Below are 12371 nucleotides of genomic sequence, written 5' to 3'. Positions count from 1 at the left end.
TGCCGCCGGCACCAGGGCCGGGGGCGGGGGCAGGGGCCATACACCTGCCTAGCCAGGCATCTGTGGCACAGGCTCTGGTGAGGGGCCTGGGCATGGCCACCCTCCAGTCTCCCGTCTCACCATGGGCCCTTCTGTCGTTTTCAGAGGAGATGCCCTACCTGAAGTGCCCGCTTCACGCTGTCTTGAAGCTAACTCCCATCGCTTATGGTAAGTGTGGGGACCCAGCCCCACTGAGACTGGTCCCCCCTGGGTGGGCCGGGCCGGGGTGTGAGCTCAGGTCCCCCTTTAACCGAAGCTGACCTGTCCCTGGCTTTACCCAGGTTGCCGAGTAGAATCCATCTACCTGAACGTGGAGTCCGTGAGCACACACCGGGAGAGGTCAGAGGTGAGTGTGAGCTTGCCGCCCCCTCCTCGCCCCTGCTGTGTCATCTGTCCGGGAGGGACCCGTGGGTGCCAGCCCCTCGGACACCCCGCAGCGGCAGGGCTGGCAAAAGCTGTGTCGGTCGGTGGCATCTGCCTGCCTCTGCTTGGACCTGTGGTCCTCAGGGCTGCCCTCCCCGACCCCCTCCCCGCTTTCTCGGCTCCGTGTGCTCCTGCCTGCCTGTCTGGTGGCTTCTTGGCATCGTCCTCCTTTTCCTTTCTTTCTGTGCTTCTTCCCCCATTTCCTCTTGACCCAAGAAATGAGTGTGGAGGAGGAAGCTTCTTTTAAACGTAACCATGGTCTGGTTACCGTCTCTTTTTCCTCTGGGGAAGCCAAATGATCACAGGTTCCAGAGTCCTGGGTGGCAGTGGGACCCACAAATTTCAGTGTCATCCACGTGCACTCACGGCTCTAATTCTCACAAAGATGATAAAGAATGAAGACCAGGGAAGCACAGCTTTAACTGGGAGTTAGCGATGTGGCAGATGGAATGAATGATTCTCTGGACAAGCCCAGTGCCTGACCGCATGCGCCACCACCTGGGGGCGGTCTGGAATTTGGTGGTCAGCCTGGCTGGGATTCCCCCAGGAACAGCACAGAGTTCTGCCCAGGCGGAGGAACCTTGTGAAAGAAAGTTTGAATTTACTTTATCCCAGCGGCCAGACTCAGTGCTCTGCCAGCATCCACCCAACCCTTTCTTTGACACTGAGCGTGACATCTCCATGTTCCTGTCCCTGCTCTCATGGAGCGTGGCCAGAAGATCTTGGCGTTCAAATCCCAGCCTCCAGTCGCCCGGCTGGTGGACGGAGACGAAGGTGGACCGCATGCCTTGGCTCTGACGGCGCCTCCCGAGTTGGGGTGGTGGGATGGGCATTGGCTTTCCCTCCAGGGGCAGCAGCCTCCCCACCGGACCCTCCCGCAGCGGGGAGATGGGGGCAGACTGGAACTGGGCTCTGATGGCCCCTGAAAGCTTTGACGGGCAGAGCAGGGCAGGGGCTTGATGGAGACCTTGGAGGTCCCCACTCCAATCGAGTTGTCCCATGGTCGGAAGAAAGCTAGTGTTTCCTGTGTCTGTGGTCTCCTGGCTGGGGTGGAGGCTGCGTTTCCTGTCTGAGGCTGGGTATGCTCCCTGGGAGCAGAAACTGGGAAGATGCCAGCTTGAGGTCAGCAGGAGGGGGGACCGGCACCGACACCTCCCGCCGCCCATGCCTCGAGCCCAGGACCCCACCCTCTGCGTCCCTGGAGGCCTGCAGCCAGGTCTTCCCCCCGCCTCTCACATGCTGCCACTGCATCACTGTCCCGCTCTCTCTTCCTCCCTTGCCTGCTTTGCGAACGTCGTGTCTGTCGAGTGGTTGTCTGGAAATGATCGGGGTGGGGGCTCAGGATGAGAGATCATCCCTTGTTCTTGCTGAGTGGGAGATGCAGGTCGAGCCGGCGGCCCTGCAGTCCAGGGCCATTCTCCGTGGTCAGTCTCGTGGTCTTAGTGAAATCCAGAAGCAGAGAAATGTGTTTGGTTTGGTTTCGGATTTTGGGGGTTTTTTTGGCTTATTTACCTCCCCCTCCTCGTAACTGTCGCCTTCTTTCTTTTGTCTTTGTCTCGCTTAGGATGCAAAGAAGGGACCTAACCCGCTCATGAGACGCAATAGTGTCACCCCACTAGCCAGCCCCGAGCCCACCAAAAAGCCTCGCATCAACAGCTTTGAGGAGCATGTGGCCTCTACCTCCGCTGCCCTGCCCACCTGCCTGCCCCCGGAGGTGCCCACGCAGCTGCCCGGACAAGTGCGTTGACCCCCCTTCTTCCTGAGTCGAGTCGCGTGCAGGGTGGGGAGAGCGTGCCCAGCAGGGCGGCAGGGGCCACAGACTTAGGCCTGCGTGGGGTTGGGGACTGGGAGGAGAGGACATGGACTGTCCCTTTGAGTTTGGAACCCCCAGATCCATTCTTGAGACCTTGGCTTTGCACAGACACGCCCTTTCCAGGGAGGTGGCCTTCCCTGGGCAGAACCAGGCCAAGCAAAGAGATGGCCCAGTGTCCATGATCCATTCATATTCGTGGACAGTTTCTTCTAAAAGTTGAAGGCAACCCTCAGTTCAGGACCAGCTCAGCCCCCATCTGGCTGAGGGCTTTTGGCTTCTGTGTGGCCTGGGGACATCTCTTCTATCCCCACGATGAGTATCTTTCCTGACTTCCTTCCTGACCGTTGCTCTGTTAGAGAAAAGCTTTGTCATATGGGGCCTTGGGAATGTGTCTGGAGCTGGTGTGGACAGACTGGAACCCGGGCCAAAGGACCTGGAATAGACACTTTCTCCTATAACAGTGAAAAAACCCCTAAGGAGAAAACCAACTAGATTAATTCTTAGATTATTTCATCCTTTGTGATGCTAGGCTGAAAGATGCTGGCTGTTGGGCCGTAAAATTTGTTTCCAGCAAACCACTATCTTCCTCAACAACACTCGAGAATCCTGGCCGGGGTGTGAGATGTAGAAGTCCCCAGGGACAGATTTGGGTCCCACCTAGGGGTCTCCCCTAACCACCACCCTCTGACATAGAAATCATGGGTTCAAGTTCAAGCTGAATTTGAAGGCCCGCAGGCTCTTCCTGAGTTTCCTGGAAACTCCTTTAAACCTTGTGCTGTCTGGAAACGTGCTGTGTGTGTGCCCGGGGTGGGGGGCAGGCGTGACGGTGCTGTGCCACCCTGGGCAGGCCATTGGCCTGCTTCAGGCCTCAGTTTTCTCATCCGTGGGATGGGGGAGCAGCAGCTTCTGCCACGGGCTGAACATGGGGAGACTCGTGCTGAGTGTGTCTGTGGTCGTGTCCCACCCTAGTGCCAGCTCTGGGGTTTTAGGTCACGTTCTGTCACCTCCCTGGCCTTCAGTCTCCCTGTTTTTTTTAAAATGAGGGAGACAGACTGGCTGGAAGACATCTAATTAGTGGTCCTTTTGGGCCTACCCTCAGCAGTGATTTTGTGAAAACTTAGAGCTAAAGTGGTATGTCAGTGACATCGTGTGTTGGTGTAAATGGTGGGGTCACAGATGGAAGGTGAGGGGCCACAGTCACAGTCGCGGGCGGGGGTTGGGTGACGGTCAAGGCCGTGCTGCCCCGGGTGATGGGGGTTGGGGGGTGGGCCCGTCCTGCGGGGTTGCAGACATGGAAGCCGCTGGCCAGGCTGGGGGTGCCCAGGGCTGCATCTCACAGAGAATGCCTGGTCCCCAGTGACCCAGGCCCTCTCCCTTCCCCGCACTGACTCTCTCCCACCTTTTCTCTCTGCAGCCTTTGCTAGGGAAAGCCTGTTTGTAAGTATTTTTCTTTGAATTCTTTTGCTCTTTGCATCTCTTTTCTCCTTGCTTGTCAGCTTGGCCCTCCTGCCTGTTGAAGTGGTGAGGGTCACGGCAGTTTTTGTAAAATCTGAAGGAGGAAGGAGAAAGGGTCCGTGAATTTTCAGGACAGGACGCAGGGAGTGGGTGTTCCGTGCGTCCTTTGGCCATCCTGGCCGCCGCCGCCTTCTCCTCGCTCCCTCTCGGGGCGGGATGACTGTTAGTATTTGCGGTTCTCAGTGGCTGGACATCGGTCTGCTTTTTCCCTCTTGGCGTCAGACATTGGCAGGAAGCTGGGTCTTCGCCTGTTGATGTTGTCTTTTATGTTCTGGGCCTCCCCCAAGAGCCCTACCATTTTGAGAGGAAAGTTTGCGCAAAGTTTGCGCAGAGCCTAACCTGCACGGTGAACAGTGGAAGACCCGAGCACCCCTCCTGTCCTGCAGAGATCCCCCACCTTCCGGGGCTCCGGGACCCCCGCTCTGGAGTGGTCTGCCTGGACACCACTGCTCTGCATCGTGTTGTCCTGGATCAGAACACTCTCGGCCTTTATGGTCACGTCCAGGATGGGGTGCGGCTGTCTCTGTAGTTTCTGGTTAATTCAGCGCTGGTTTTAATTCCACTGGATAAATTCAGTGCTTCCTCTGCTCTGGTGGTCCCCAGCCACAGGAATGAACTGCGGCTGTTATATCACAAAATTTTAACAAGAGACATCCTGAAACATCACCCTAACGCCTTGCGTCACACCTGCCCCATCTTCCCCTTCACTGGCTAGGCTAATCCATGCAGAAACGTGGCTTACTCTTGGAAAATAGGAGCCGCTGGGCGTTGTGTTTGGACTGAGTGATATCACCTGCCCAGAAATACACATCATCACTTTTCAGCTTTTACACATCCCGAGTCTTTAGTTCTTAATATAACCCCCGGAGGTCGCAGGGCAGTTCTTGGCCCCGCTTCCCAGATGAGGGTGAGGCCTCGCCCACAGTCACCCCACCAGCCCTCAACAGAACCAGTGGTTGAATGGCTCTCCAGTCCCAAAGGCTGGCTACTTTCTCTCTGCTGGCTTCCAGAGCTGCCTGGGTCCTGTTCACCTCCCCATCCCGGGCACCTGGCGTTTGCAGCCTGTGGGGCGAGGCCCAGAGCAGGTTGGGTTCCTTTCTGGCTCTTGCAGCCTCTGCTTTGCAGCCGCTTCCTGTGGCTGAGACATGTTTATTTAATGGTGGGCTTGCCCGTCAGAGTCAGCCTGTAAGAGTAACAGTCCTGTGTCTGTGACCCCTGCGACACATAGAGTGCCCCAGGGGCGAATGTGCTACTGTGAAAACCAGCCTTAGAGGTTTGGAACCTTACAGTTTTGCATCTGTGCGTGTCCTCTTCCTTTTGATCCACAGCCTAGTGTTGCCAGGAAGGACATCCTCCTGCTGGGAGAGGGCCATTCAGCCACCCTTTGAGGTTGAACGTGTCTCTTTCTAAGGCTGGTGGTGCCTTTGGTCAGAATCCCTCCAGTTCAGTGAAAATGTGTTCTCTGCATCCATGCAGGAGTGCCAGCGTTCAGGTGTCTTGATGACGAGAATGTGGGTGTAGCACTTAGGAAAATACCTGGCTCGGGGCCAGTGCCTGGTGGACAAGAGCTGTTCCTGAGGGAGGCTCCGTGCCCTGTGCTTTGGCGGCCTGGCCAGGCTGAGGGTTCCTTCTCGTGGGCAGCAGGAGTCCTCAGGGACTGGGGACGGGGTGCCCTTGGGGTCTTAGGGTGGTGGCCCCAGGATGCTGGTGTCCTGGTAAAGCAGGCTTGTGATAGGTGGGACACAGCGCCTACCCTGCAGCCCGCTCCCCAGGGGCCGGCAGGCTGTCTGGCCTTCACAGGGTATCCTTGGCTTTTTTATTTTTAGTCCTAAATAATGTGTTTAATTATTTAGCTTCTTATAGTACTCACATAACAGAAACTGACAAGTCCGTGTTGTTGTTTAGTCAGCCAGTCGTGTCCGACTGTCCTGTAACCCCGTGGACTGTAGCCTGCCGGGCTCCCCGTCCATGGGATTGCCCAGGCGAGAACCGCGGAGTGGGTTGCCATGCCTCCTCGACGTTTAAATGTCAAATGCGCCCTCAGAAGACAATCCTACTAAAGATGTTTTGTTTTTCTTTCCCGACATGTTTCTTCCTTCCCCCTTCTATGCTTGAAAGACGAACTGTCTGTCATATTTTCTCAAAGTTCTCTCCTTACTAACCTTGGCAAGGTAAACGCTACCTGCATGCCAGCCTCCGTTCCTTCCACGTCTCTCTGCATCATGGCATCTCAGCCCTTGGGGCGTCGTGGTCTGCGTGGACACTGGCCATCGTGAAGTCTGTAACTCATTCACCCAGGCCCCGGAGCATGTGTGTTTCTTAAAGGGCAGCGCCCATGTCTTGGTGTGTCCAGAGCCCTGGGCACCCTGAGCGCATGACGTGGCCTATGGTCTCCAGTGTCCTCATCGCATCACCATCATTCGTGGGTGCCACAGCCTCGGACGTCTGATGTCCCAGGGCGGGTGGGAGCTGGACCTCCATCCCTGATCCCACAGGTTGACCGAGTCCTCCCTGGTTATGAGCTTCGGGGGCCTTGCTGGAGACGCCCAGCTCACTGGGGTGGTCTGATGCACTCGTGGGCAGCGGGTCGGTGGCCTGGGCCCTGAGTCCGGCTGAAAGCAGGCTCAGTGGGGCCCCAGCTTCCGTGCCGCCAGCCCTGCGATGGGCCTCTCTTTCAGAGATTCTTGGTTCTGGCGGGAGAGGAGTGGGCTGTGGTGATGCTTGTGTTTCTGTCCTCCTGGGTTCCACTTTCCCTGCCGCCTTGCTAAGACCGTCTGGGAGGAGAAGACTTAGAAATTGTTTCCCTTTTCTCCGGGGCAGGTTAAGGAGGGTAGGTTAGGAGCCCACAGCTCTGCTTAGGCCAGGCTGAGAGGAGGGTCCTAGTGCTTCTCCAGGTTTAACCAGCCCCCACTGCCCCTGCCTGGTAGCGAGGCCAGCATGAGTGCCCCGGGTGGGGACAAGCACTTGGGCTCTAAAGAGGCAGGAGCTGGAGGGGCCCTGGGTGCTGGCACCCGGTGCTCCTGGGAGCAGCTCAGACCCCAGGAGCTGCCCGCTGTCCCCACCCGCACCCTCCCCGCCTCCTCCGGGCGCATGTCAGGGCCCTTCCTGGCCCCTTTCCCCGTGGGACCCCAGGCTCGTCCACCACCACGTTCCTGGGCCGCACTGTATTTGGTGATGCTGCTCCTCCGGCCCGTGTTCTCTTTTGGGGAGAGGGGGCCCGCATCTCAGTTGCAAACTTCGTCTTTGCTTGCGAAGCCTAGTCAACAGGAATGGTAACCGGCTTCCCCCTCTTCTCTCCTGAGAGCAGAACATGAAAGGCTCCCCGGGCAGCGTGGACGCCTCCAGGACGCACTGACCGCCCCCTCCCCACACCCGGATCCCGCCCTTCCGTCTGCCCACCGCCAGCCGTCCAAGAACGTCTCGCAGAGCGGAGCAGGGTGGAGGGCAGCATGGAGGAGGGGCTGCTGCTCCAGGGGGACTGGGCCCCCGCCTGCCCCTGCTCCCCCAGCCTTCAGGCCGCTCTCCCCGTGGGCCCCAAGTGGCTCGGGAAGGACCGTGCACAGAGGAGGCAGGACCAGGTGCCTCCCTGTGGGCTTGTTCATCTCGTTCTGTACCTGCCCCGCTGGTGGTGATGCTGGTCCTCGATTCCTAACCTTAAGAGGGGGCCAGGCTCTCAGCCGCTAAGGATCAAGGGAATGAAAACTTCCAAGAGGCTCTTTGTGCATCTGGCCTGGACGTTGCCTCCTGCAGGGAAGCTCATGGCTTGAGCTGGGTGGGGCTTACCCAGGAAAGCCGGTCCTGCAGCTGAAGAGAGGAGCCCCACGCTGGACCCGCTGGTCAGCCAGGCAGCAGCCCCTCTGCATGTCGCCTACCCTTCCCAGTCTGTCCTGCCTCTGAGGAGGGCGTGGGACAGTCTGGCAGGAGGAAACAGCCCCGGGGGCCTCGCCTCCTAGCGCAAGCTCTTCCCTCGGCTCCTGGGCCTGCTGGCTCACGCACTTTGTTAACGGCAGAGACTGTGACCTGAAACATCTCACCTTTGGCAACTGAAGATGCTCGGGGTTTGTGCCAAACCCCGATGCTTGGGGCTGGAGCTCTGGAAGGTTGTGGGAGCCGGGCGTGCCTCTGGGGAGGTGAGGGGATACCCCCACCCCTAAATGGCCGGGCAGGGAGCATTGGGATTGTTGCAAGACTGACTCTGGGCGACAGCATGCAAAACAACGACCTGGCCCCCTCTTTCGGGACATTCGTCCCCTCCTGTGCTTCCTGGGTGGGGACAGCGGCCCAAGCCAGGCCTCACTCGTGGCCGCGTCCTCCAGGAGGCTGGCCGCAGGATGTGGAGCAGCGCCCTGTGTGCGTGAGGAGACCTGCTGTGTCCTCAGCGCGGAGCCCGCTGCCCTGGGCGGGTCCGGAGGAAAGAATGTCCTCGTCTGCCTTCACGGCGCCTGCGGCATTTCTAGTAGGGGACGGTCAGAGCAGGCTGTGGACACGTGGTTCTGAACACCTGTAGTTTCTGCCTGCTGGTCTTCTCCTGGGGCCTCCGGGCACTCGAGGGGGTCGAGGCCCAGGAGAAGCGGTGTGAACTGAGGTAGATCTTGTCCAGTGACCCTTTTCAGAATCTCAAGAAGCCGGTGCCAAAGGTCACCTTCTCTTCCTGCCTTCCCCGCTCCTTCCCCCTCTTAGCTTGTGAAGTAGTCATGGGGGTGGGGGGCCATTTAGACAGCTGGAGCCTGGAGTGGGGAGAGGAACTGTTTTTGTTAGTATTTTTTGTTTGAGAGGAGCTTGTAGAAGAAAAATGCATGTTTCTCTGATTGGGACTCAGTGGGGAGCGGGGACAGGATTCAGAGGCCCTACAATCAGGTGTGTGGGTTTCACATCAAGCTGTTCAAACCCTCCCTTCCCATCACTGGCCATCTTCCCAAGAGGATGTCTGTCTGTCTGTCTGTACGTGCCTGTGCAGGGCGTGTGTTACTCTCCCTCTTTCCTGCTGCCTTGTCATGTGTGTCTGTGTGCGTGTTTAGACGGAGGGGCCTGCTGTCCTCCTGCGAACAGCTCTTACATCCACCTTCTGGCTCCTCCTCTGGTGTTTGGAGCGGACCCTGAATTTCGACTCTTGACCGCTGATCTGAATGCTTGCCCTGGCCTCTGACTGCCCAAAATCAGTGCATTTACACAGGAGGCCTGGCCTGACCGGGACCTTGGTTTGCAGGGGCCTTGATGTGGAGAGAGAACCTCAGTGTTGGGGGAAGGTGGGGGACAGGCAGAGAGCAGAAGCTGGGGGTCCGGGGGCCAGAGACCGGACTACCAGGGAGGGAGGATCGGGCCGAGGCTGTGTCTGAGCCGCGGTCGCAGGGCTTCTGCCTCGCTGACTGCTGGCTCTCACTCCCCTCCCCCAGAAGCTTCTGGGACCAATATTTTTAACTTTCGCTTATTCGTTTTGGGCTGGGCTTGCCCCTCCCCTTCTTCTGTCCTGAGAAAAGCTCTTCATTTGGGGGTAGGGAAGAAAGACTGTTTGAACCACGCCAATGACGTTTTCGTTTCTAATACTTGAAATTTATTTTTTTATTATTTTGATAGCAGATGTGCTATTTATTTATTTAATATGTATAAGGGATCCTGAAGATGGAAAGCTGTATAGATTGGGTTTTGTTGGTTGGTGGGCTTGGGGGCCTTTTACGTGTGACTTCTGACTTCTCTGTGTTCTCTATAAATTTGTCCGAGTTAATTACCTGAGATGAAGCTGTGCCAGCTTTCAAACGGAAAGCCTGTCGGAAATTTGTATATTTTGCAGTTGCCAGAACAATAAAATACCTGGTTGAAATACACAGGTGAAGCACCCCTTGGTCTTTTTTGGGGAGAGGGACAGGAAGACTTTAACTAGTCTGGGGGTCACTCCACCAAGTTTCTGCCACTCAGCCCCATCACCTTCCTTTAACCAGGACGTGCAGGGACTTCCCTGGTGGTCCAGTGGTTGGGTAAGATTCCACGCTGCCACTGCTGGGGGCACTGGTTGAAGCCCTGGTCCGGGGAACTAAGATCCCACATGCCTTTTGGCTGAAAAATCCCCTAGGACTTGAAATTCACCTGCAGCAGATAAAGTCATTCCATCGAATAGCTGCAGTGCGGACGGGTTAATGATCTTCCGTGATCCTTATCCTGCGTGCCCTGGGTAGAGGGGGCTGTTTCTGTCCTCCTGCTTTGCAGATGAAGAATTTGAGGCTCAGCAAAGGTCAGTCACGTCCCCCAAGGCTGCTTAATGGGCGAATTTCAGGGATTCAAATCCAAGTGCCTGGGACTCTAAGGATTATGTGTTTAACCATCATAAAATTTCCCCTCTGCATGTTCTTGGTCTCGCCAGGGTAATGGAGTGTGAGAGGTCAGGTCAAGCTGCTTGCCTGCGGGGCTGGGGGTTAGGGGCTGTCCTCTAGCCTGCTCCCTTTGGGGCCTGGCTAGTGGTCAACATGGCTAGAGGTCAGAGGCTGTCCTCTAGCCTCTCCTCTTCACTGAGGACAATATGGGAGCCCTGGTCTGGATTCCAGAACTCCCTAAGTAAAATCAGATTCCACCTTTCTTAAGTCCTTCTGAGAAGCTGACAAGCGCTTTTAAGAGGCAGCAGATTGCACCGTGTCATAGAGACGGTGCGGAGTCAGAGTGGGTGGGTGGGCCTAGGAAGGATTGCCGCAGCAAAGTGACCTCTGAGCAAACAGCCGGTGGCGTGCATCTCTAGGGCAGGGCTATGCCTGCGTTCACGCCAGGTGTTCCCACCTGTGGACCTGGGCAGGGGGCGGGGCCTCCAGGCAGGCTGATACTCATCTCACTTCGTCCTCGGCTAACCTTCCACTTTGCCAACCAGCTCAGTGCAGACGCTAATAACTTGGCATCACTTAAATAAGCTGTAGCAGGAGAATTGGCCAACTATTAGGGATGAAAAAGCTAATCAAATCATAGAATTGCACCATCCAAGTGTTTTACAAAACATCAAATTTATTAACAAAGGAGAAGAAAATATTGGTAAATAACTTTGGTTGGACAGAGACCAAGCTTAAAAGCAATAACAAACTACAAAGGAAATACTGAGATTCCATCTTAGGAATAAAGGTCATCAAAAACCTTGAACATGAGCAAAAGCAAAACCACAGGCTAGTGGATATTTGCAACAGATTAGACAACCCCCAATTTTTCTAAAATGTAAATTGGAAACACATCCACAGCAATAAGAAAAAACATGACAAGTCTTCTAGATCCTGGGACAAAGGCTTGTAGTTAATCCTTGCTGTGAACCTTGGCAATCTCAAAGACAGGACAACTGAAGTTTGTTATGGTTAAGTTCTAATGGTTGTTTTATCAACTTGAGTTGGAACTCACTTTTTAAAAAAAATTCTGGCTGTACCAGATCTTTGTTGCAGCATGCAGGCTCTTAGTTGTGGCATGTGGGATCTAGTTCCCTGACCAGGGATTGAACCTGGGCCCCCTGCATTGGGAGCAAGGAGTCTTCGCCACTGGACTGCCAGGGAAGTCTGGAGCTCACGTTTTTGACACAGTGTGAGCGGCCTGGGTCAAGGCTTCAGCCAGTGCTTTGAGGGCTTAGGTGTGTGCTGCTGTGCTCAGTTGTGTCCGACTCTGCCATCCCATGGACTGAAGCCCATGGCTCCTCTGTCCATGGCATTCTCTAGGCAAGAACACTGGGATGGGTTGCCATTTCCTCCTCCAGGGAATCTTCCCAACCCAGGGATCGAACCCGGGTCTCTTGTGACTCCTGCATTGGCAGGTGGGTTCTTTACCACTAGCGCCACATGGGAAGCCCCAGTGGCCTAGGTAATCTTGATATGAAGGCAGTGGTTTCAACCTATAGGTTCTGACGTACACCTAAGCCCATGATAAAGAGAACTTGCATAAAAATAACAGAAGCATGGAGGAGTAAGAGATACAAACTCTCATGTATAAAATAAATAAGCTAAAAGGATATATTATTGTACAACACAGGGAATATAGCCATTATTTTATAATAATTAATATCTGCTTAGTCACTCAGTCATGTCTGACTCTTTTCGACCCCATAAACTGTAGCCCACCAGGCTCCTCTGTCCATGGGGATTCTCTAGGCAAGAATACTGGAGTGGGTTGCCATGCCCTCCTCCAGGGGATCTTCCCAACCCAGGGATGGAACCCAGGTCTCCCACGTTGCAGGCAGATTCTTTACTGTCTGAGCCACCAGGGAAGCCCAAGAATACTGGAGTGGGTAGCCTGTTCTACCCCTTCTCCAGGGGACCTTTCTTACCCAGGAATCTAACCGGTGTCTCCTGCACTGCAGGAGAAAGATGGTCTTAGGTTCACCTCTGTCCCACCATGACCATGTGTGGACCTGGACAAGTTATTTCCTATTTTTAAACTTGTTCCCCACCCATAAAATGGGGAGACTCATACCATGTTTTTGTAAGATACACTATGAGTTTACTAACTTCTCGTACAAAAGAGAATGCACCATATGCACAACCAATACAAGATGAAATTCGATTTCTGTTGTGTTAAACCAGGCTTCCCTAGTGGCTCAGTTGGTAAAGAATCTCCTGCAATGGAGGAGACC

The 12371-nt window shown here is 55.4% G+C and overlaps 1 protein-coding gene across 10 annotated transcripts in view; it reads left to right on the top strand.

Annotated features, from left to right (window-relative positions):
* PFKFB3 (6-phosphofructo-2-kinase/fructose-2,6-biphosphatase 3) overlaps positions 1-12371 on the top strand; it is a 273656-nt gene that overhangs the window by 68465 nt on the left and 192820 nt on the right. For 5 of the 10 annotated variants that reach the window (XR_009740222.1, XM_061435765.1, XM_061435770.1 and 2 more), the window contains exons 12-14: positions 145-207; positions 321-385; positions 2027-2200. Coding sequence is in view for 9 of the 10 variants with exons in the window: in XM_061435765.1 (XP_061291749.1) it covers positions 145-207; positions 321-385; positions 2027-2200 (302 nt within the window). In the remaining variant the exon portion in view is untranslated. The other 5 variants (XM_061435768.1, XM_061435764.1, XM_061435766.1 and 2 more) reach the window with 4 other exon arrangements.

The sequence above is a fragment of the Bos javanicus genome, chromosome 13, assembly GCF_032452875.1.
Source record: "Bos javanicus breed banteng chromosome 13, ARS-OSU_banteng_1.0, whole genome shotgun sequence".
Classification (NCBI taxonomy): domain Eukaryota; kingdom Metazoa; phylum Chordata; class Mammalia; order Artiodactyla; family Bovidae; genus Bos; species Bos javanicus.
This window is presented reverse-complemented; position numbering and strand designations above follow the sequence as displayed.